The sequence below is a fragment of the Balaenoptera acutorostrata genome, chromosome 5 (assembly GCF_949987535.1).
Source record: "Balaenoptera acutorostrata chromosome 5, mBalAcu1.1, whole genome shotgun sequence".
In the NCBI taxonomy this organism is placed as follows: Eukaryota; Metazoa; Chordata; class Mammalia; order Artiodactyla; family Balaenopteridae; genus Balaenoptera; species Balaenoptera acutorostrata.
Window position 1 is genome coordinate 71688923 of NC_080068.1, and position 26040 is coordinate 71714962.

At 36.8% G+C, this 26040-nt stretch overlaps 1 protein-coding gene across 1 annotated transcript in view; it reads left to right on the forward strand.

Moving 5' to 3' along the window:
* The window catches only part of TXK (TXK tyrosine kinase), a 48030-nt gene that overhangs the window by 11331 nt on the left and 10659 nt on the right, over positions 1-26040 (forward strand). Inside the window, exons 6-9 of the mRNA XM_007180762.2 lie at positions 8331-8410; positions 9346-9473; positions 14030-14104; positions 16585-16756. Coding sequence (XP_007180824.1) covers positions 8331-8410; positions 9346-9473; positions 14030-14104; positions 16585-16756 — 455 coding nt within the window. The remainder of the gene's footprint in view (positions 1-8330; positions 8411-9345; positions 9474-14029; positions 14105-16584; positions 16757-26040) is intronic.

Genomic DNA, 26040 nt, shown 5'->3' on the forward strand with positions numbered 1-26040 from the left:
AGTTTTACACTTTTTTTTTTCTAATTCATTGAAAGAGAAATTTTATATATTTTTTAAAATGTGCATTTCCTTGGTAAACAGTTCGACTGAGTAACTTTTCACGTGTCTTTTGGCCAGTTGTACTGCCTCTGCTGTTACATGCCTGTTAATATCCTTTGTTCATTTTTCTATAGTGTGTTTGCTTTTCTTATACTGATCAATACGTATTTTTAAAATATATTCTGAATACCAATCTTTTGGCAGTTATGTGTTACAACTATATTTTTTTGGTTTCTGGCTTTCTATAAAACTTTAGTCTGTTTTCATATACAGAATTTTTTAAATGTTAATGTCAAATTTCTCAATATTTTCCTCTATGATCTCTGCTTTTTGTTTTATTTACTGTAAGAGAGTCCTCTCTCTCCCGAAGTAATAAAGGAATTTTATATTTTTCTTTAAATGTTTTAAAGATGTGCTTTTCACATTTAGATCTTTAATCTGTCTGAAGAGTGTGTGTGATATTTTAAATATATACATATTTTTCCTCTATATCTTAAAATATTTTTGTAATTTACATATTTTCTAATTTTTATTTTTAAAAATATGCCTGGTTTAAATCCTATTTGGTTATGAGGCATTTAAAATATATATTGCTGGTTTGGGTTTCCTAATATTTTATTTAGCATTTGTCCTATTAAGTTCAAAGTTAGCCTGGCTTCTAATTTTCTGTTCTCTTTGTCTGGTTTTAGTATAAAAGTTATACTAGCATCATAAAATGAGTTGGGATGTGGGGTTTTTGTCTCTTTTTCCAATCTCTGGAATTGTTATATTAGATAGAAGTTATTTGTTTCTTGAAGGTTAGATATATCTTTTGTAAAATAGTCTGGCAAGCTGCATTTTCAAACAGATAGATATTTGATTACAATTTAATTTCCTTTTCTGTTTGCGTTTTTTTTGGGATTTAATTTATATTTACCTAAGGAATTGCCTATTTTATATTTATTTTCAAATTTATTGCATAAATTATTTATAGAAGTATCTTATAATTTTATTAATTTCATATTTCAATAGTCAATAAATTTTTATACTTCAAAAATCAAAAGGAAGGACTTTGAATTTTCTTTCATCCTGGCCTCCAACCCATCAATTTCCCTCCCCATAGACAAACTACTATTATTAGTTTGTTTTGTGTCCTTTCACAGATATTTACTACATATACAAGCAAGTACAATATATCAATATTTTCTTGTGTTATTTTTACGCAAACGGTAACATGATTATTATACTTTTCTGTACATTACTTTTTTTCACTTAATAGTATATTTTAGGAATCTTTCCACATCAGTACGTAAAGTGTCCTCATTCATTTTACACCTGCACAGTATTTCTTAGCATGAATGTGTCACAATTTATTTTTTTTAATTAATTAATTTATTTATTTATTTTTGGCTGCGTTGGGTCTTCGTTGCGGTGCACGGGCTTCTCATTGCAGTGGCTTCTCTTGTTGCGGAGCACGGGCTCTAGGTGTGCGGGCTTCAGCAGTTGTGGCTTGCGGGCTCTAGAGCCTACGCTCAGCAGTCGTGGCACTCGGGCTTAGTTACTCCACGGCATGTGGGATCTTCCCAGACCGGGGTTCGAACCCGTGTCCCCTTCATTGGCAGGTGGATTCTTAACCACTGCGCCACCAGGGAAGTCCCTGTCACAATTTATTTAACTGATCCTTCATCATAGACATTTAAGTAGTATATACTTCTTTACTATTAAAACAGTCCTGCCGTAGGTAACCAACACATTTGTCTTCTTTCCATTTATGTGAGAGTATTTGTAGGATAAATCACCAAAGGTGGAAATTCTGGGTCAAAGAGAATGCACATATCCAATTTTGTTAGATATCACAATGCCCTCTATAAGAGTTGTATCAATTTATATATCTGTCTTACATTTAGACATGTAAGAGAGTGCTTATTTTCCCACAACCTCTTCAGCAAGCGTTTTAATGAAACATTTGGAACTTTGCTCTCTGACATCTCATCTTAGTGTGGATTTAATTTCCTTTTCTCTTATTCTGGGAATGTTATGCAGTTTTTTCTATATTAAAGTCTATACATTTGTATTTCCTTTTCTGTAGCTGTCCATATCCTTTGCAAAATTTTCTGTGGGTTTTTTTGATGCTTCCCTCACAATTTGTAGGACCTAGGTAGCTATATTGAGGAAATTAACTCTTTGTGATATGTGGCAATACTTTCTCCAATTTTTGCTTTGTCTTTTTTTTTTTTTTTGCCATGAATAGTATTTGAATTTTTAAGACAAATTTTTGTAAGACTTCAGGGTTTGTGTCAGGTTAGAATTGCCTTGTCCACTCCAAGGTTATAAAAAAAAAATTCCCATGTTTCTTGACTACTTTAGTGGCTTTACTTTTTATGTATACATGTTTGATCCATTTGTAATTTTCCCTGTTATCATGGGGTTTGGATCCAAGTTACTTTTTTTTTTTTTTTTTTTTTTTTTTGGCTGTGTTGGGTCCTCGGTTCGTGCGAGGGCTTTCTCCAGTTGCGGCAAGCGGGGGCCACTCTTCATCGCGGTGCGGGGACCGCTCTTCATCGCGGTGCGCGGGCCTTTCTCTATCGCGGCCCCTCCCGTTGCGGGGCACAGGCTCCAGACACGCAGGCTCAGCGATTGTGGCTCACGGGCCCAGCTGCTCCGTGGCATGTGGGATCTTCCCAGACCAGGGCTCGAACCCGTGTCCCCTGCATTAGCAGGCAGATTCTCAACCACTGCGCCACCAGGGAAGCCCCCAAGTTACTTTTTTTCTTTACCAAGTGTCCTTCTTGTCTGCATTGATTTGAGATGCCACTTTCATCATAAACACAAAAAACTATGTCTGGACTCACTACATGGTTTCATTGATCAGCCTGTCTATTCATGTTCTGCCATTATAATGTTTTAAACACTGAAGCTTTCTCTGGTGTGGCTAGCCTCCTTTCTTCTTTTTTAGAAACATTCTGGAGATACATATTTTGTCCATATGAACTTCAGAATTACTTTGCCTCATTTAAAAAACTTTCCTGTTGGTTGCATTAAATTTACAGATTAATTTAGAGAAAATTGTTCATGCATTACAGATCAGTGGGGTTTAGGGACCATTTGTTTCAGGACACATATATTAATTATTCATATAGAAAAAATTAAAATTAGATCCCTACATCAAGCAAAAATAGATCTTAGATGGATTTAAGACCTAATAAGAAAAAGCAAATACTTTTGTATTTTTCAGGAGCATTTTAAGATTTTCTTCATTTAGCCCTTGCACATGGATTTTTAAGTTTATTTTAAGGTATTTTATCTTTTCGTTGCTATTATAAATGGGCTTATCTTGTTATTTTTACTTTTGAAAGCTCTTGATTTCTGTGAATTAGTTTGTAACTGATGACTTAGATGAATTCAAAAAATTTTTGTAGTATTTTTTCAGGTAATTCTCTTGGGTTTCAGGTATGTAATCTTATCAGCAACAAACAGTGATTATTTCAACCCTCTTATACAATTTTAAATCAGTGTTGCTAATTTCTGCCTCATTTAATTACACTGGCTAGTATCTCAGAACAGAATTAAATACCAGGGCTGACAATGGGTATTTCTTTTTTCCTGGTTTTAGTTAGAATGATTTCTATGTAAAACATGATGTTGGACTTGGGACTAAGTAAATAAGGACTGTTGTGTTAAAGAAGTACACATATATTCCCATTTTATAAAAAATAAGAAAATCCTGATAATATAAGTTGAAATTGTCAAATGCTTCTTCAACATCTATGGAGTTGTTCATGAGATTTTTCTCCTCGGATCTATTAAACGATGAATCATATTACTAAAATCCCTAATATTAAATTACTTGTGCATTCTTGTATGTAATCCCTCTTGGTCATGGTGTATTATTCTTTTATTGTGCTACTGGATTCAGTTTGTTAACATTTAGTTAGGATTTTTGCATTGATATAAGTGAAGACTGGTTAGTTGTTTTCCCTTTTGTACACAATCTTTGCTGTGTTGTTGGTATGGATGTTAAACCACTTTGTTTAATTTAGAAGTTTTTCTTCTTTCATATGCTCTGGAATTATTTAATTGATCTGTCTATCATTTCTTTAAGATATAGTAACATCACAATGTGTAACTATGATGCTTTTTAATGTTGTAGCTCTTTTAAAACCTTATCCGCGTTTCAATTCAATTGGTCCAGTAAGATTTCTAACTTTTCTGGAATCAATTTTGATAAATTTTATGTTTTGCTAGCTAATTACCCATTTTATTCAAGTTTTCAAATGTATTTAATAGAGTCAAGAAGATTCTTTAATTTTTTTCTGGATCCTTGTGACTTATTTTTTAATAGATTCCCCCCATTATTTATTGATTAGGTTAAGTAGTAGTTTATCTATTTTATCGTTTTTCCCTAGACAACCAGACTTTGAATTTAATTACTTGCTGTATTATATTTTTGTTTTTATAATTTATTATTTTCTGCTTTTGTCTTTATTCTTTTTTTTCATAATAATGCAATTGACAAGGAAATTTAGTTATTTCTGAGATATACATTTTAAAGTAATTACTAGAATTATGACTTATAACGTTATACCAGAACATACAAGATTTTTAGAAATTTCATGTAATGTCTGAAACATTTATATTAACATATTTCCATACAAATAACCCAAAGAAAGTTTAGTATTAGTTGTTGTTTTTTGTTGTTTGTTTTTTTGTACTGCAGGTTCTTATCAGTCATCAATTTTATACACATCAGTGTATACATGTCAATCCCAATCGCCCAATTCAGCACACCACCATTCCCACCCCACCGTGGTTTTCCCCCCTTGGTGTCCATACGTTTGTTCTCTACATCTGTGTCTCAACTTCTGCCCTGCAAACCAGTTCATCTGTACCATTTTTCTAGGTTCCACATACATGCGTTAATATACGATATTTGTTTTTCTCTTTCTGACTTACTTCACTCTGTATGACAGTCTCTAGATCTTTTCTTCTACTTTACTTGGGTTTATTTTATAATTCTTAACATAACTTCTTGAGTTGGATCTGTTTATTTTGTAGTCCTTTCAATTATTGATATAAATAATGAGACTGTGAATTTATTTCTGAGTATTGCCTGACCTATATAACAGAGGTCCTGATATGTAGTGTTTCCTTATTAATTTCTAGATTTTTTCATTTTTATTTGAATTTCCTTTCTTAATTGAAATATGGTTGACATACAATATTGTATTAGTTTCAGGTGTACTGCATAGTGATTTGATATTTGCATACATTATGAAATGATCACTGTTAAGTCACCATCTGTCCCTTTACAAAGTTATTACAGTATTATTTTTTTTTTAATTTATTATTTATTTATTTATTTATTTTGGCTGTGTTGGGTCTTTGTTTCTGTGCGAGGGCTTTCTCTAGTTGTGGCAAGCGGGGGCCACTCTTCATTGCGGTGCACAGGCCTCTCACTATTGCGGCCTCTCTTGTTGCGGGGCACAAGCCCCAGACGCGCAGGCTCAGTAGTTGTGGCTCACGGGCCTAGTTGCTCCGCGGCATGTGGGATCTTCCCAGACCAGGGCTCGAACCCATGTCCCCTGCATTAGCAGGCAGATTCTCAACCACTGCGCCACCAGGGAAGCCCATTACAGTATTATTGACCGTATTTCTTTTTTTTTTTTTTTTTTTTATTTATTTAACATCTTTATTGGTGTATAATTGCTTTACAATGGTGTGTTAGTTTCTGCTTTATAACAAAGTGAATCAGCTATACATATACATATATCCCCATATCTCCTCCCTCTTGCGTCTCCCTCCCACCCTCCCTATCCCACCCATCTAGGTGGTCACAAAGCACCGAGCTGATCTCCCTGTGCTATGCGGCTGCTTCCCACTAGCTATCTGTTTTACATTTGGTAGTGTATATATGTCCATGCCACTCTCTCACTTCATTCCAGCTTACCCTTCCCCCTTCCCGTGTCCTCAAGTCCATTCTCTATGTCTGTGTATTGACCGTATTTCTTATGTTGTATATTACATCCCTGTGGCTTATTTATTTTATGACTGGAGGTTTGTAATGCAGTCCTCTTCACCTATTTCATGCCCCTCCAAACCCCCTTCCATCTGGCAACCACCCATTTGTTCTCTGTATCTATGAGTCTGTTTTTCTTTTGTTGGCTTGTTTGCTTTGTTTTTTAGATTCCACATATAGGTGAGATCGTATGGTATTTGTCCTCCTCTGTCTGGCTTATTTCACTTAGCATAACACCCTCTAGGTCCACCCATGTCACAAATCACAAGACTTCATTCTTTTTTTTAATGGCTAAGTAATATTCCATTGTATATATATATATATATATATATATATATATATATATATATATATATATATATATATATATATATATATATACCACATCTTCTTTATCCATTCATCTGTTGATGGACACTTAGGTTGCTTCCATATCTTGGCTATTGCAAATAGTGCTGCTATGAACATTGGTGTGCATATATCTTTTCAAACTAGTGCTTTCGTTTTCTTTGGGTAAATATCCAGAAGTAGAATTGCTGAATCATATGGTAGTTCTATTTTAAATTTTTTTGAGGAATCTTCATACTATTTTCCATAGTGGCTGCACCAATTTATAATTCCACCAATAGTACACAAGTGTTCTCTTTTCTCCACATCCTTGCCAACACTTGTTATTTGTTGTCTTTTTGATGACAGCCATTCTGACAGGTGTGAGGTGATATCTCATTGTGGTTTTGATTTGCATTTTCCTGATGATTAGTGATGTTGAGCATCTTTTCATGGGTCTGTTGTATATCTTCTTTGGAAAAATGTCTATTCAGGTCCTCTGCCCATTTTCAAATAGAATTGTTTGTTTTTTGACGTTGAGTTGTATGAGTTCTTTGTGTATTTTAGACACTAACCCCTCTTCAGATATATCTTTTGTAAACATCTACTCCCATTCAGTAGGCTGCCTTTTCATTTTGTTGATAGTTTCCTTCACTGTGCAGAAGCTTTTTAGTTTAATGTAGTCCTATTTGTTTATTTTTGCTTTTGTTTCCCTTGCCTGAGGAGACAAATCCAAAAAAATGTTTTTAAGACCGATGTCAAAGAGCATACTGCCTGTGTTTTCTTCTAGGACTTTTATGGTTTCAGGTCTTACATTTAAGTCTTTAATCCATTTTGAGTTTATTCTGGTATGTGGTGTGAGAAAGTAGCCTAGTTTGATTCTTTTGCATGTAGCTGTCCAGTTTTCCCATTGCAATTTATTGAAAAGGCTGTCTTTTTCCCATTGTATATTCTTGTCTTTTTTGTCACAGATTATTTGACCATATAAGTGTGGGTTTATTTCTGGGCTCTCTATTCTTTTCTATTGGTTAAAAAATTTGACCAGAAAATGAGGCTTGTTTCTTGGTAAGAATCTGGAAGGAGAAGGAGAAGATGTATTATGTTCATCTTGAGGAGTCATATCATGCTGTTTGGATTGTGCAGTTCTCAAGCAACCCACCAGCACTTGATAAGTGTAAACTTTCACGGGTTTGCCAAGATTCTGAGATATTTTCCTCTTCATGAGTGTAAGCACACTTAATAAGGGGAGAACTTTTTTTACGGTATCAAACTAAGCCAAACAGTCCAAACTTTAAGCTTATTTGAAAGCAATTTTCAGCTTTAGTGGAGTTTCCCAAAGAATGTCAGTGGGGATCCAATTGATAATGTACCGTCAAACTTGTTATAATATTCTTCCCTCCTGCCATTTCTCTTTCTGCCTCTCCTGTATCCCTAGAGCAAGCAGAATGGCTGTCCTTGCTCTTCTCTCCAGACTCTCCCAAGTCTATTCTCTTTCCATCCATATCATGAACTCTGGTCTCTCTTCCCATTCCTCATCTTCCCAGATGTATTCCTCCCTGCCTCCTTCACCCCCACTTACCATGTTGTTTCTTTTCCTCTAAAGAACAATCCTGACAGTCTGTCTCGGAGTTCTTCTTATTCATCAGCTATTTTTATCTATTATCTTGATCAGTAGAACAAAAATAACTAAATGGTGGGGCACAAGGTTGTCAAATGCAGAATTCTTAGAAAAATCAGGAGCAAAGTTTTAAAATACTCACGCATTGCAAATTCTTGTCCCCATTATATTTTATTTTATAGGTATGACATTTAAGTCTATAAAAGGTTTAAGAGATAAGATTGTGTGTACTTGTAAAAACAGTATCATCCTTTTACAGTAAGTCAGTATAGCTTTGGTTTTCATTATTGAGATGTTTGTCTTTCTTCCTAATAAGGAATAAACTTGTACAATGAATGAATTGTTTTGCAGTCTAAAGAAGGTGCATTTGTTGTCAGAGATTCAAGACATTTGGGATCCTACACCATTTCTGTGTTTATAAGAGCTGGGAGGTAAGCAGTTGTGTTTTTGGTCTCTCTGGAAATAGCAATCCCTGGGGCAGTCATTGTTATGGAGACACTATCACATAGAGAATGTGAGAGCCTAACATAGAAAATTGCCGGCCTGGAAGTTGGGACAACTAATTGGTTCAAATTTTATCCCCTAACAAGCTCTGCGTATGACATTGGATAAGTTACTTAAACTCTCTCGTCCCCTTTTCTCAAGCATCAAGTGAGGAGATTTGATTAGTTGTAGCAGACACTGCCGGTGCGATTCCCTCCTCACCTTGGTTTACCCCAGGGTTACCCTGCAGAGAGCTCTCTTGTACTCAGAAAGCTTCCTGTTTCTTTCTGCCCGAGGATGTTCTCTGGCGGTGGGTTCTTGTGGTCCCCAGGGGTGGATTGGAAGTACCTGAGAGTTAGCTTCCTAGGAGTGACCCTCTATCCATGCGGAGTGGAGGATCAGCCCTTCAGCTCCTTTGCACTTTAGTGGGAAGACTCTGAGGTGTGTTCCACAGTCTCTCATCGCTTCCTAGAGGGATTAAGCCCCAGCTGCCCATAGCAGACCTGCTCATCAATACACCCGATACTGGTTTTCCTCCCTTCTTTGTCTCACATCTCTCACAGTGCATTCGTTCATTCATTGAACTGATACTTGATTCAATAAATGCTCATAATTGTCCATTATGAGCTGTACGTTTTTGGACACTAGACTTGTCACCTAGACAACTTTCGCTGAAGTTATGTTTGAATCTAAGACCCCAGTACCATAGCTGAGGAATTTTCCTGGGATGGGGAGACACCTGTTTAATTTAATCCTATCTGCTCTTCAATGTGTAGTGTTACTAGGATATGAGTTTTAGAGGTGGAGTCCTGTTGCTTAATGATTGACTTGGTTCCAAAGTGGTCTTTTGCTTGTTTATGAACTCACATTTTACTGATTGTAGAAGTATGGAGGCTACCATCAAACATTATCAGATTAAAAGGAATGACTCAGGACAGTGGTACGTGGCTGAAAGACGCCTCTTTCAATCAATCCCCGAGTTGATCTGGTATCACCAGCACAATGCAGCTGGTAAGTCAGAAACTTCAGGCTGGGAGAGTTGGGGAGCCAGGCCCCAGAGAGGCAATGCATCTTTGGTCAGACACTTAACAGGAGCAAATATCCCTGTAGAAATGTTTAAGAGTTGAAATACAACCTGTCTTCTGTGCAATTCTCCTCCTCATTGATGCGTTTTTGTTTTTCTAGTCAGGGGGCAAGAGGTAGGTTGATTTTTTTACATTTCTGCCAGGTTAGAAAAATGATAGATGACAAAGAAGCAAAAGGCCATTTAGTCATTATGCATTTGTTCTTGAAATTTACATAGAGCTAAATGTAATAAAATTTCAAATGTCCTAAAGACTCATGCTTCTTTCTCTTTGCCCCTATAAATTTGCTCTTAACTTTAGAAAATTGTGATAGAAAATTACCCTTAAATATCTCATTCTCTGTTCTTTCTTGTATGGAAAACAGAAAATGTTTTACACAGGACACAGCCTTACACAGTTACAATTTGACTTGACTATACCAGAGGCATATTTAACCCCCTTTCCCAGCTGTAATTTGCAATAATGGCTATTTTTGCAAACCTATCATCTATGGAAAGATATAGAATTCCAGATAGTTCCACCACAATTACAATCACAGCTCCGGTCTTCAGCCCTCATCTAGCCTGTACTGGACTACTCTGAGCTCATGGGGGAAATCTCCTTACCTCAGCATTATAGAAATTGGAACCCACTGTAACTTTCATATTCTTTTGACTTCTTGACATGCAGTACTTTTTTTAGATTTTTCTCATGAAAAGTTGTGATGACCAAACAAATCCCTTTTGGAAAGCGGACACTTTTCCATTACACTGGTTGTAAATATCAGGAATAAATCCAAGGGAGTTTTTTATTCACTTATGGAGTGAGTCCACCTGGATATTCCTGATGGTCACTGGGCGTTTGGTTAGAGAGGAAGTGACAACATGTCTGAGTGGGGCCAGTGAGGACATATTTGTGGCTAGGTTTCTATAGAAACCCTTAGAATCAGGAGTTTTCTTCTTCACACTCTTCTTTCCCCTTCCTTCAAAGAAAAAATTTAAGAAACGTGGTGGTGGTGGTGTCGTTAAAAAAAAATACCAAGGCGGATCAGGATGTGCTGACCTGAAAAGATGTTAGTGATAAGTTGCTTAGTAAAGAAAAAAAGGTGCAAAACAGTATATTTATAGTCTTACTTTTGAAAAGTAAATATACATATTCACACATACCTGCATACATAGAAAGATCCTGTTAAAGTTTAGGTAATAATTTTTAAACTAATAAGATTATAACAGACTACAAACTGTTAATGTTTACCTCTGGGGAATGAGACTGGGGGTAAGGGAGACTTATTTTCTGCTTTGTAGATTGCCCTAGGGTTTTAAAAAATTACAGTGTATATAAATTATTCTTATAATGTAAAAAATACCACGCAGATAACTTTTAAAATTAAAGCTAGATCAAACAATAAAAAAAAGAAAAACAGGGGTTGAGAACTTCTAACTATGGTGGCTGTTTATTAGGGAGAAAAGAAAGTAGAAAAGAGATAAGACAAAGAGAAAGAAGGATGATAAGAGGAAAGGCATGGGACTCAGAAATAGTTGATATTTACTGAAGACTTACTTTGGACCAGACCCTATTTGATGTATATTTATTTATTGCATCTTCAGAGAAATCCAGTGAGGTAGATGCTGTTGATGTCTCTATCTTACAGAAGAGGAAACTGAGGCATGAGTTGTGCTCAAGGTCACACCGTTAATAAGTATTTGCACTGAGATTTGAATTCACAGAAATCTTTGAAACCATTGGAGCCATAGAACCTACTGGCTCCAGAGTCTGTGTTTAATGACTGTCATCTCCTCCAGAAAGAGGCAACTTAGATCACTGGAGGATCCAGTTTAGATGAAGCTGTAAATTGAAACCCATGACTATCCCATCTACTTTTTGACTTCTGATCAATTTAACTCATGACAGTCCATCTCTTTACCAGAAGTAAGGACAATGCAAAGAGAATGACAGACTTTTTTTTTTTCTATCAGAGAGACAAACCATCACTAAACCACTGGTAGTAATTCACAGAATAAAAATATTTGGCAAACAAAAACTTTGAAGTTAGAGGAAGGTGTTAGGGTCTTAAGGAAATTCCTATTATGTTCTTTATTTTGATCATGTGTTATAGAGTCCCAACTTCATGAGGGCTCTAACCCCAACTAGGTCTTCAGAGTCACTGGTAAGCATCCTTTCCTGTTTTCTGTTCAAACTTTTACCATTCTCCTCAAGACCCCCTTTCTAGTATTATCCACTGCCCATCAGTAAATTGCCTAACCATCTACTTCATTAAGAAAATTGAAGTCTAAGGGGTACAAACTATTATGTATAAAATAAGTTACAAGGATATATTGTACAACACAGAGAATATAGCCAATATTTTATAATAACTATGAATGGAGTACAACGTTTAAAAATTGTGAAACACTACATTGTATACCTGTAACTTACATAATATTGTACATCAACTATACTTCAATTGCATGATTCTTCTGCCTGGTAGACACAGATACCTGCAATCCCAGACGCCCTGGACTTCAATGAGGAAATGGAGCTCTTCATCTTATACTACTACTTTCCTTCCAAATTTACTCTTCCTGGTGTATCATCATCAGATAATCGTATCATCATCTTGCCAATTACAGGGGCTGGAAACATGGAAGTCAGAATAGATACTTCCATTCTCCTTGCACTTCTGATTAATTATCAAGTGCAATTAATTTCATATCCTATATATGTCTCATGTAGGTCCATGCCTCTCCCTGTCTACTAGTACTGCCCTAATTGTTGTTCACTTAGATAATTACAGTGGCCTCTTCACTGGTCTTGTTGCCTTCAAGGTTGACTTCCCCTCATCCATACTCTATACTGATGCCAGAATGATGTACCAAAATGTAAATCTGACTACACCACTCCCTTATTTAGGATCTTTCAATGGCTCCCTCCCACCTGCAGGAAGATGTAATGCTCCTTTGCACAGCATACAAGGCTTTGACCACAACCAGAATATAACCTACCTCTCATGTGTAATTTCTTGCCCCTTCTACCTCTCACTCTTTGCTCAAGTAGCTCTTCCTGCATCATACCTCTAAGTATCAATATCATCTCATGCTGCTACCTCTGCCTACAATGTGGACTCCTTTTGTCAGATCCATCTCAGGTATCATCTCCTGACAGAAGACTTCTTTGAATCCAACAATGTGCGAGGTTCTCTTCCTCTGTTTCCCAGAGCACCTTGCATATCTTCATCACAGAACTTACTCCTTTTACATTGGAATTGCCTTTCTCTGCCTGTCTTCCCTCACTGAGATGGAGCCCCTGTGTGCAGAGTCCTCATTTTCCTCATCTTTGGTCCTCTGGAATCTTTGGGATCTACTTAGAGAAGTGTCTTGCACACAATGGACACTTAATAATGCTTCTTTCTGTTCTTAAGTTGGCCAAGTTTGTTCCTGTCTTCCAGCCTTTGCACATGCTGTTCCATCTGCCTGGAATGCTGTTCCTCCTGATCCTTGTAAGATGGCTACTCATCAACCAATGCAGCATAGCTGTCGTCTTGTCAGAAAGGCCTTCTGTGGGCACTCATTCTAAAGAAGCTCTACTTCATCTACTCTACTTCACTCATCATCTGCTTTTTCTTGTGTGTGCATGTACTTGTTTATTTTCTCTCTTCCCACTGGCATGTAAGCTTCATGAGAGTAGGGACCATCGCTGTCTTACTCACTGCTGTCTCCCACCATCTAGATAATTCTTGGCACAAAGCAGTCTTTCAAGAAATGTTAGTTGAAGAAATAAATAATGAATGTTTGTTGAACAAAAACTGAAATTGACTATATAGAATACTACATGTGGACCCAATCAAAAGAAGTCTCATTACTCTACCATGCTATTAAAAAATAATAATAAACTACTCTCAAGAGGAGGATGGGGAAATGGGTACACTTAAACACTGTTGGTGGTTGAATGAATTAGTACAAACTTTCTAGGCACTCTTTGATCAGGAAGTCACATTTTAAGGAATTTATGCCTGAGGCAATAATTTGAGAGGTGCATACAAATATATGTTCAAAAATATATAGCATATTTTACAATAGTGAAATCTTGGAAATAATTTTAAGGTCTATTTATAGTCATTGACATATGTCAGTTACATTTTGAGTGTAAAAATCTTGGAGCAAAACATTTACATTTCTGTGAAACATATCAGATGTTTCAAACACGCATAAGGAAATTTTTGCGAAGATGTTCACCAAAGTGATAACAGTGTATCTCTGGATACTAAGATTTTGTAAGGGACCTTTATTTCATCTTTGTATTTTCTTGGATTCTTTAGTTTCTGTTCAATGAGCATATATTATTTTGTGAAAAGTGTTTTTCTAATGGGAAAAATAAGCAAACAGACTAACTGTAGAATGCTTTTTTGTCTGATCTATTTAAGGAATAGCACTATATTCTAGTATATTTTGCTTTTTCTTTTGTACTAGTAACTAGGATTGAAATGCTGACTTTTTTTCTCCCCAGGGCTCATGTCCCGTCTCCGCCACCCAGTTGGGCTGATGGGCAGTTGTTTGCCGGCCACAGCTGGTTTTAGCTATGGTAAAGTATGCACATGTGCTCAAGTAAAAATCAAATCCAGTGAAGAACCTACCCCAAGTTCCCTTTATGTTCTTTAAATTCTCAGCTCTTTTGAGGTAGAGTCTGTCTAGATACATTTCTTCTAAAAGTTTAAATCTCCCTTCTGAGACGTTTAAATATAAAACAGCTCCTAAGAGCATTTAAACTTTGGGGGAAAATGTTTCACTTTTACTTCAAATTTCATTATACATTATTTGGAACCCTTTTGATAAATTCCAGTTCTTTTTATTTGAACGTTTGGGTTGTTGCTCTCTGGTTACGTGGGTGGCTGGGAAATGACTTCTCCCCAAGAGAACCTGCTAAAATGAGTTGCTAAAAGTGTCCTTGTCACCTTTTTCGAATAGAACTTGGACCAAGTTTGATTTGAACTATTTTCTAGTGAATGTGATAGTTGCAAATCTGTGAGAATAAATAAGAGCCAAAGAATCCTGCTTTCTAATTTGGTGATACTTTATTTCCTTAAATTTATCTCATTAGGGGGACTCAGAATATACTGAAGAAAAAAAAAAGATAACACAATTATTGTTAACAGATAAGCAGGACTCAGGGTCTCTGTGAATTGGGATGGAAAGGTGATTTCAGGGTGTTATGGGTGCCTAGATTATTCCTCTGCCCCATAAATACTATATGTTTAAAAAATTCTATCATTAGCCATTTATCTAAGTTAAACATGGTCCTTTTTAATTAAAAAACTTTTCAATTTTTCACTATCCAGAAGAGTGCACAGTTCATAAGTCTGGTTTTGACTACTTTATATAAATGAAATTGGACACCGGGCATCCATGTCTGGCTTCTTTCTTCCATCCTTCCACATGTGAATTCACCCACGATGTTGGGTGTGATTGGTCCACCTGCATTGCGGTGAACTGCTACGTTGCATGACTATACCGCAATGGATTTGCCCATCCTTCTTCAGATAGCCTTTTGGGTTGTAACCAATTTTTGGCTCTTCTAAATAATATTATTATGAACATTCTTGTATGCCTTTTGATAACGTTTAATACACACATATGCCCCGACAATGATGGATATATACTTAAAAGTAGAATTGCTGGGTCGTAGAGTATGAACATACTCAGATTTAGTCAGTTTTCTAAAGAGTTTATACCAGATTATACTTTAATCAAGAGTGTATGGACATTTCAGCTGTTCCACATCTTTGCCCTTGCCAATATTTGGTATTCTTATGGTTTTTGTTTGGTTTGGTTTGGTTTTTGTTTTCATTTTAGCCAATCTGGTGCATGTGTAGTGGTATCTCATTTTGGTTTAAATATGCATTTCCCTGATGACTAATTATGTTGATCAACTTCTCATAGGTTCAGTGACCATTTGGATATTCTCTTTTGTGAGAGAATACACTATTCAAGTTTTTTTTTTTTTTAACCCTTAAAGAATAGGATTATCTTCCTTTTCCTAATCGATTTATTCTTATTTTGAATAGGAATTCTTTGTTGGTTATATGTTTTAAGAAATATTTTCTCCCCGTCTGTGGCTTACCTTTTCATTTTCTTAATGGGGTGTATTTGATAAATAGGATTTTTATGATGTATAATCTATCAGTATTCTCCTTTATAGTTATATTCTGTTGAATAAATCTATGCCAGTCCCAAGGTCATGAATATATTCTCCCATGTTATTTTAAAAACACACCTACTATTGGGAAGAGGAGTACCTTGCAAAGCCTGGTGCAAGGGGTCACTGGCCATTACAATTCTTTTAAATGCCTTATTTTAAAGTTCCAGCAGATGGTGGTGTTGCTATATAAAAGTGGTTACTAAAAAGTTAAGATTTAATTCTCAGAGTTTTCCAAAGGGTTATTTTAAAAACAGTTCTTTTTTTTCTTGATTTACTTCTGTAGAGTGAGAAATATTCAGTAATGCAAGCATCATTTCAAACATACACTTAGATATGGGTTAGAATCTTAATATTGAAAATATTTATCAGATGAATTGATTAGACTTTTCGCAAAGGAGAAAGGGCAGGAAAGCCCTTTAGGGGTGGGAGTGGGCAAAGGAACAATAAAAGAAACTGAGTTGGGGGACCCCAAATTTTATCTAATCTCACAAGTTTACTCACCAGGATAAAAACAGACTGGGGGCATACATATTTAGGTTCCAGGTCTAGTTTCGGCAGGTTTAGTTTAGAAAGGCCCAGAACTGTTTCATCCTGGGTCTCTCTGGAAAGAGAAAGCATGTTTTGATATCCATAATTCCTCTCCAAGTAAGTGAGGTTTGTATTTTTATACTTGAATTCTGGAATTATACTTTTAAGCCACAATAAGAGTATTAAAAATGGTTACAGGTCCTTTCCACTCATTTATAAATTTTTTAAACCTCTCTGAAAAAGAAGAGAATAGGTCGAGAAAATTCCTAAATCTTTTCTAGCTCTAAAAATTTAACATGTTTTTCCTTATTTGTAACGTGGATGTTTTACTTTTCTAGAAAAGTGGGAGATAGATCCATCTGAGTTGGCTTTTGTAAAGGAGATTGGAAGCGGCCAGTTTGGGGTGGTCTATTTAGGCCAGTGGCGAGCACATGTCCAGGTAGCTATCAAGGCCATCAATGAAGGCTCCATGTCTGAAGAGGATTTCATTGAAGAGGCTAAAGTGATGATGTAAGTACATACAATACCCAGATAAGTATCGTACAACATCCTGGTGTCATGGAAAGAACACAGATTTTGGAGTCAGTCACATCTGGATTTGTGTCACAACTCTGCCCAAGCTAGTTGTGGGACCTGGGCAAATTATTTGACCTCTGTGTCACTTGGGTGAGTTATTTCACTTTTCTAAGCCTCAATTTTCTCACCTGTAAAATGGGGATAACAATACCTCACTCACTGGATCAGCGTGTGAATTGAATGAGATAATCTATGAAAGTGACAAGTAGGTGTGTTCTTTTCAGCTCAATAATAGGTGCTTAATGACTACATTTTTTTCCTTTTCCCAGAAGCAAAAATCTTGATTTTGTCTAAATAGTAATGTAAGGATATACTATTTGCTTTCAGAGAATTCAAGAATCATGAGGTCTAACAGAAGTGGCTCTTTGCAGATCATTGGACGCTGCTCTTAGCTTCTCGGATTTCCCAGATTCAGCCTTTTGCCTCAGTTGTACCTGTGGCTATGGTTTATGTCAGTTACCTGGGCTGGACCAGGATAGGCCAATAATTTAGCACAATTCAAACCAATATTCTTTAAGTACTTGTTGAACATTTACTTAGAGGAAGAGCAATGTGGTAAAGAAGGAAGACCGCAGGTGGCATTACCTAAATTCTGTTTTATTATCCAAAGCAATTTAGTTCTGTTCCAAATTTGCAGACCCCAGTTGACAAAAACAAAAGCAAACGCCCCAAAACCAGTGGTAATTAACTTGATCCATTATTTGAAGGCAGAGCAATGTGTCTCTTGGGGCTCTCAACCCATACTCCAAGTACTATCAAAATACTCTTTCCATCCACTTAGAATAAAATGAATTCTGAGAGAAGTTAATGATAAACACAACTTTCCAGTGGTATCAGTTTCTCAAAGATGTTTTTGTGCCCCTTGGTTACCCTACTGGCCTTTGCTCCCTGATACTACCTGCATCAGACCATGGTTTTCCTACACCTAAAGGACAGACAAAAATTATATTCCTGTGTGTTGGATTAAGTAGGTACAATAAGAAAAGAATGAAGGGGAGACATATGATTCAGGAAAAGTTGAAGTCATACTAGAATCCCTATCAAAAAGAAAGAATTAGAATTTAAATCCCCCTTCTGAGATGTTTAAATATATGCATCTAGGAACTTCCCTGGCAGTCCAGTGGTTAAGATTCCACACTCCCAATGCAGGGAGCACGGGTTTGATCCCTGGTCGGGGAACTAAGATCCCACATGCCGCATGCCGTGGCCAAAAATTAAAATAAATAAATAAAAAATAAATATATGCATCTCATAAAGGCAATTTAAACTTTTGGGGAAAAGGTATCACTTTTACTTTAAATATCATTATACATTGTTAGGATCCCTTTTGATAAACTACAGTTCTTTTTATTTGAATGTTTCGGTTGTTGCTCTCTGGTTACTTGAGTGTCTGAGAAATGACTGCTCCCCAAAAGAACCTGCTAAAATGAGATGTCTAGTATCTATCACAATGTGAGGAGTCTAGAAAGGCTCAAGCCTGGGCCCGGGATCTCTGAGGAAGATATTTTGAGGGCAATGGAAGATGCATGGAGTGTGGAGAAGAGAAATAGTTCCTGTCAGTTTATGGAGGCAGGAATGAGGCTACAGGCTTATTTTTAAGTCATTTCAGATGGACATAATGTGTTCTTGGGTTTGAACACAGTTGATTTTTTTTCCTGATTTTTTGATAGTGAGGCAGGAAAAGTCCCATTCTAATATCCTTTTGCAAATAATTCATCTTTAAAAAGTTAAACAGCTGACATACATTGGGCTCTATCTGCCAAGAATATACAGCTTGGCATATTACCTTCCTTTTTGTAAGCATACAGCTTAAATGTCACCTCTACCAGGAGAGCTCCCCTATCTACCCTGTTTAATTGGCAGTGCCACCCACAAATACTTTCTGTTGTATCACCTTGTATTAGTTCCATCAAAGCACTTGTCACTACTCCCAACCTTCACATGTATTTGTTTTGTTTCTCCCCCAGTAGAACGTAAGCTCCATGATAATGGGACCTTATTTATCTCTCTTCTACAACCGGGTGAGTGCTTAAAATAATGGCTAGCATGTAGTTGGTGTTCAACAAATATTTATGGATTATTGAATGAGTTAATGAATCCTCACCACATTTCTATGAGGTAGGTTCTATTAAGACCCCAATTTTAGAGATTGGTTCAAGATGGCGGAGTAGAAGGACGTGTGCTCACTCCCTCTTGCGAGAGCCCCGGAATCACTGCTGACTGCTGAATAATCGTGGACAGGAAGACACTGGAACTCACCAAAAAGATACCCCACATCCAAAGACAAAGGAGAAACCACAATAAGACAGTAGGAGGGCACAATCACAATAAAATCAAATCCCATAACTGCTGGGTGGGTGACTCACAAACTGGAGAACACTTATACCACAGAAGTTCACCCACTGGAGAGAAGGGTCTGAGCTCCACGTCAGGCTTCCAACCTGGGGGTCCGGCAACAGGAGGAGGAATTCCTAGAGAATCAGATTTTGCAGGGATTTGATTGCAGGACTTTGACAGGACTGGGGGAAACAGAGATTCCATTCTTGGAGGACACACACAAAGTACTGTGTGCACTGGGACCCAGGGGAAGGAGCAGTGACCCCATAGGAGACTGAACCACACCCACCTGCTAGTGTTGGACGGTCTCCTGCAGAGGCGGGGGGTGGCTGTGGCTCACCGTGAGGACAAGGACACTGGCAGAAGTTCTGGGAAGTAATCCTTGGCGTTAGCCTTCCCAGGTCTGCCATTAGCCCCACAAAAGAGCCGGGAAGACTCCAGTGTTGGGTCGCCTCAGGCCAAACAACCAACAGGGAGGGAACCCAGCCCCACCTATCAGCAGACAAGCAGATTAAAGTTTTACTGAGCTCTGCCCACCAGAGCAACAGCCAGCTCTACCCACCACCAGTCCCTCCCATCAGGAAACTTGCACAAGCCTCTTAGATAGGCTCATCCACCAGAGGGCAGACAGCAGAAGCAAGAAGAACTACAATCCTACAGCCTGTGGAACAAAAACCACATTCACAGAAAGATAGACAAGATGAAAAGGCAGAGGGCTATGTACCAGATGAAGGAACAAGATAAAACCCCAGAAAAACAACTAAATGAAGTGGAGATAGGAAACCTTCTAGAAAAAGAATTCAGAATAATGATAGTGAAGATGATCCAGGACGTCGGAAAAAGAATGGAGGCAAAGATCGAGAAGACGCAAGAAATGTTTAACAAATACCTAGAAGAAGTAAATAATAAACACCTAGAAGAATTAAAGAGCCAACAAACAGAGATGAACAATACAATAACTGAAATGAAAAATACACTAGAAGGAATCAATAGCAGAATAACGGAGGCAGAAGAACGGATAAGTGACCTAGAAGACACGATTGTGGAATTCACTGCCACAGAACAGAATAAAGAAAAAAGAATGAAAAGAAATGAATACAGCCTAAGAGACCTCTGGGACAACATTAAACACAACAACATTTGCATTATAGGGGTCCCAGAAGGAGAAGAGAGAGAGAAAGGACCCGAGAAAATATTTGAAGAGATTATAGTCGAAAACTTTCCTAACATGGGAAAGGAAATAGCCACCCAAGTCCAGGAAGTGCAGAGAGTCCCAGGCAGGATAAACCCAAGGAGAAACACGCCGAGACACATAGTAATCAAATTGGCAAAATTAAAGCAAGAAAAATTATTGAAAGCAACAAGGGGAAAATGACAACATACAAGGGAACTCCCATAAGGTTAACAGCTGATTTCTCAGAAGAAACTCTACAAGCCAGAAGGGAGTGACGTAATATATTTAAAGTGATGAAAGGGAAGAACCTACAACCAAGATTACTCTACCCGGCAAGGATCTCATTCAGATTCGAGGGAGAAATCAAAAGCTTTACAGACAAGCAAAAGCTAAGAGAATTCAGCACCACCAAACCAGCTCTACAACAAATGCTAAAGGAACATCTCTAAGTGGGAAACACAAGAGAAGAAAAAGACCTACAAAAACAAACCCAAAACAATTAAGAAAATTGTGATAGGAACATACATATTGATAATTACCTTAAACGTGAATGGATTAAATGCTCCAACCAAAAGACACAGGCTCGCTGAATGGGTACAAAAACAAGACCCATCTATATGCTGTCTACAAGAGACCCACTTCAGACCTAGGGACACATACAGACTGAAAGTGAGGGGATGGAAAAAGATATTCCATGCAAATGGAAATCAAAAGAAAGCTGGAGTAGCAATACTCATATCAGATAAAACAGACTTTAAAGTAAAGAATGTTACAAGAGACAAGGAAGGACACTACATAATGATCAAGGGATCAATCCAAGAAGAAGATATAACAATTGAAAATATATATGCACCCAACATAGGAGCACCTCAATACATATGGCAACTGCTAACAGCTATAAAAGAGGAAATCAACAGTAACACAATAATAGTGGAGGACTTTAACACCTCACTTTCACCAATAGACAGATCATCCAAACAGAAAATTAATAAGGAAACACAAGCTTTAAATGACACAATAGACCAGAGAGATTTAATTTATATTTATAGGACATTCCATCCAAAAACAGCAGATTACACTTTCTTCTCAAGTGCACACGGAACATTCTCCAGGATAGATCACATCTTGGGTCACACGTCAAGCCACAGTAAATTTAAGAAAATTGAAATCATATCAAGCATCTCTTCTGACCACAATGCTATGAGATTAGAAATCAATTACAGGGAAAAAAACGTAAAAAACACAAACACATGGAGGCTAAACAATACGTTACTAAATAACCAAGAGATCACTGAAGAAATCAGAGAGGAAAAAAAAAATACCTAGAGACAAATAACAATGAAAACACGACGATCCAAAACGTATGGGATGCAGCACAAGCAGTTCTAAGAGGGAGGTTTATAGCAATACAAGCGTACCTCAAGAAACAAGAAAAATCTCAAATAAACAATCTAACCTTACACCTAAAGGAACTAGAGAAAGAAGAACAAACAAAACCCAAAGTTAGCAGAAGGAAAGAAATCATAAAGATCAGAGCAGAAATAAATGAAATAGAAACAAAGAAAACAATAGCAAAGATCAATAAAACTAAATGCTGGTTCTTTGAGAAGATAAACAAAATTGATAAACCATTAACCAGACTCATCAAGAAAAAGAGGGAGAGGACTCAAATCAATAAAATTAGAAATGAAAAAGGAGAAATTACAACAGACACTACAGAAATATAAAGCATCCTAAGAGACTACTACAAGCAACTCTATGCCAATAAAATGGACAAACTGGAAGAAATGGACAAATTCTTAGAAAGGTATAACCTTTCAAGACTGAACCAGGAAGAAATAGAAAATATGAACAGACCAATCACAAGTAATGAAATTGAAACTGTGATTGAAAATCTTCCAACAAACAAAAGTCCAGGACCAGATGGCTTCACAGGTGAATTCTATCAAATATTTAGAGAAGAGCTAACACCCATCCTTCTCAAACTCTTCCAAAAAATTGCACAGGAAGGAATACTCCAAAACTCATTGTATGAGGCCACCATCACCCTGATACCAAAACCAGACAAAGATACTACAAAAAAAGAAAATTACAGGCCAATATCACTGATGAATATAGATGCGAAAATCCTCAACAAAATACTAGCAAGAAGAATCCAACAGCACATTAAAAGGATCATACACCATGATCAAGTGGGATTTATCCCAGTGATGCAAGGATTCTTCAATATATGCAAATCAATCCATGTGATACACCTTATTAACAAATTGAAGAATAAAAACCATATGATCCTCTCAATAGATGCAGAAAAAGCTTTTGACAAAATTCAACACCTATTTATGATAAAAACTCTCCAGAAAGTGGGCATAGAGGGAACCTACCTCAACATAATAAAGGCCATATCTGACAAACCCACAGCAAACATCATTCTCAGTGGTGAAAAGCTGAAAGCATTTCCTCTAAGATCAGGAACAAGACAAGGCTGCCCACTGTTGCCACTATTATTCAACATAGTTTTGGAAGTCCTAGCCACGGCAATCAGAGAAGAAAAAGAAATAAAAGGAATACAAATTGGAAAAGAAGAAGTAAAACTATCACTGTTTGCAGATGACATGATACTATACATAGAGAATCCTAAAGATGCCACCAGAAAACTACTAGAGCTAATCAATGAATTTGGTAAAGTTGCAGGATACAAAATTAATGCACAGAAATTTCTTGCATTCCTATACACTAATGATGAAAAATCTGAAAGAGAAATTAAGGAAACACTCCCATTTACCACTGCAACAAAAAGAAGAAAATACCTAGGAATAAACCTACCTGGGGAGACAAAAGACCTGTATGCAGAAAACTATAAGACACTCATGAAAGAAATTAAAGATGATACCAACAGATGGAGAGATATACCATGTTCTTGGATTGGAAGAATCAGCATTGTGAAAATAACTATACTACCCAAAGCAATCTACATATTCAATGCAATCCCTATCAAATTACCAATGACATTTTTTACAGAACTAGAACAAAAAATCTTAAAATTTGTATGGAGACACAAAAGACCCCAAATAGCCAAAGCAGTCTTGAGGGAAAAAAACGGAGCTGGAGGAATCAGGCTCCCTGACTTCAGACTATACTACAAAGCTACAGTAATCAAGACAATATGGTACTGGCACAAAAACAGAAATATAGATCAATGGAACAAGATAGAAAGCCCAGAGATAAACCCACGGACCTATGGTCAACTAATCTATGACAAAGGAGGCAAGGATATACAATGGAGAAAAGACAGTCCTTTCAATAAGTGGTGCTGGGAAAACTGGACAGCTACATGTAAAAGAATGAAATTAGAACACTCCCTAACACCATACACAAAAATAAACTAAAAATGGATAGAGACCTAAATGTAAGACCAGACACTATAAAACTCTTAGAGGAAAACATAGGAAGAACACTCTTTGACATAAATCACAGCAAGATCTTTTTTGATCCACCTCCTAGAGTAATGGAAATAAAAACAAAAGTAAACAAATGGGACCTAATGAAACTTAAAAGCTTTTGCACGGCAAAGGAAACTACAAACAAGACGAAAAGACAACCCTTAGAATGGGAGAAAATAATTGCAAATGAATCAACGGACAAAGGATTAATCTCCAAAATATATAAACAGCTCATGCAGCTCAATATTAAAAAAACAAACAACCCAATCCAAAAATGGGCAGAAGACCTAAATAGACATTTCTCCAAAGAAGACATACAGATGGCCAAGAAGCACATGAAAAGCTGCTCAACATCACTAATTATTAGAGAAATGCAAATCAAAACTACAATGAGCTATCACCTCACACCAGTTAGAATGGGCATCATCAGAAAATCTACAAACAACAAATGCTGGAGAGGGTGTGGAGAAAAGGGAACCGTCTTGCACTGTTTGTCGGATTGTAAATTGATACAGGCACTATGGAGAACAGTATGGAAGTTCCTTAAAAACTAAAAATAGAATTACCATATGACCCAGCAATCCCACTACTGGGCATATACCCTGAGAAAACCGTAATTCAAAAAGACACATGCACCCCAATGTTCATTGCAGCACTATTTACAATAGCCAGGTCATGGAAGCAACCTAAATGCCCTTCGACAGACGAATGGGTAAAGAAGATGTTGTACATATATACAATGGAATATTACTCAGCCATAAAAAGGAATGAAATTGAGTCATTTGTAGAGACATGGATGAATCTAGAGACTGTCATAGAGAGTGAAGTAAGTGAGAAAGAGAAAAACAAATATTGTATATTAACGCATATATGTGGAACCTAGAAAAATAGTACAGATGATCTGGTTTGCAGGGCAGAAGTTGAGACACAGACATAGAGAACAAATGTATGGACACCAAGGGGGGAAAGCATCCGGGTGTGTGTGTGTGTGTGTGTGTGTGATGAATTGGGAGATTGGGATTGACACATGTACACTGATGTGTATAAAATGGATGACTAATAAGAACCTGCTGTATAAAAAAATAAATAAATTTTTAAAAAAGACCCCAATTTTATACATGATAAAAAGGGAATTTTGAAAACTTATGTAATTTGACCACAGTTCCTCAACAAAACATTGGTAGTGTCTAATTGTAATCAAAACTGTGAACTGTATGGGTAACAAGTCCATAGTCTTAGGTAACATAATAATCAACAGATATTTATTGGGCAACTACTATATGCCAGATCTTATAGTAGGGGCCATAATTGTTAACCAAAATTGCTGTCATTCCGTGTATGTTTTCCAGTGCACTAGCAGAGTAACTTCAAATCTCTACTGTGTTCTTAATTACTATATTTTGGAATATAGCCTAAATTGGGGGCCTGTACTCATGGTGTTTCCAGAGTACCTGCTAAAAGATTATTTAGGAAAATGAAAGAAAACCAGTCTTTTATTCAGCCCATAAATTTCTACTAAAATTAAAATTTTTTTCTTTATATTTTTACCATGGTTTATACTTTTTATAATACGTTCACATACATTATCTCATTTAATATTCATTAGAAGAAAGAAGGACAGGTTTTATTATCCTTATTTTACATGTGAAAAAACTGAGGCTTAGAAATTTTAAATAAGTTGCTCCTGGTCATGCATCAATAGGAGATAAAACAACTTGAATTCAGCTCTTTTGTTTAGGAGCATGACATTTTCTTTAAATTATTATAACACTGCATTGCTTTTAAAGGATCCTTTATTTTAGTTGATCAACTATGGATTTGTGTCTCTGGATGTAGCTTATTAGTAGCAGTGCATATAGAAAAATATGTGAACTAATTACATTTATAATAGTAAAAATATATAAGTAATTCTAATTTCCCTAAAAACTGAATACTATAGTCGAGAAGAAACAATAAACTTTTGAAGTATAAATGACTAAAAAGATTATTTTAGGGGGCTTCCCTGGTGGCGCAGTGGTTAAGAATCCGCCTGCCAATGCAGGAGACACGGGTTCGAGCCCTGGCCGGGAAGATCCCACATGCCGCGGAGCATCTAAGCCCATGCACCACAACTACTGAGCCTGCGCTCTAGAGCCCATGTGCCACAACTACTGAAGCCAGGGCACCTAGAGCCCGTGCTCTGCAACAAGAGAAGCCACCGCAATGAGAAGCCCACGCACCACAACGAAGAGTAACCCCTGCTTGCCACAACTAGAGAAAGCCCGCAC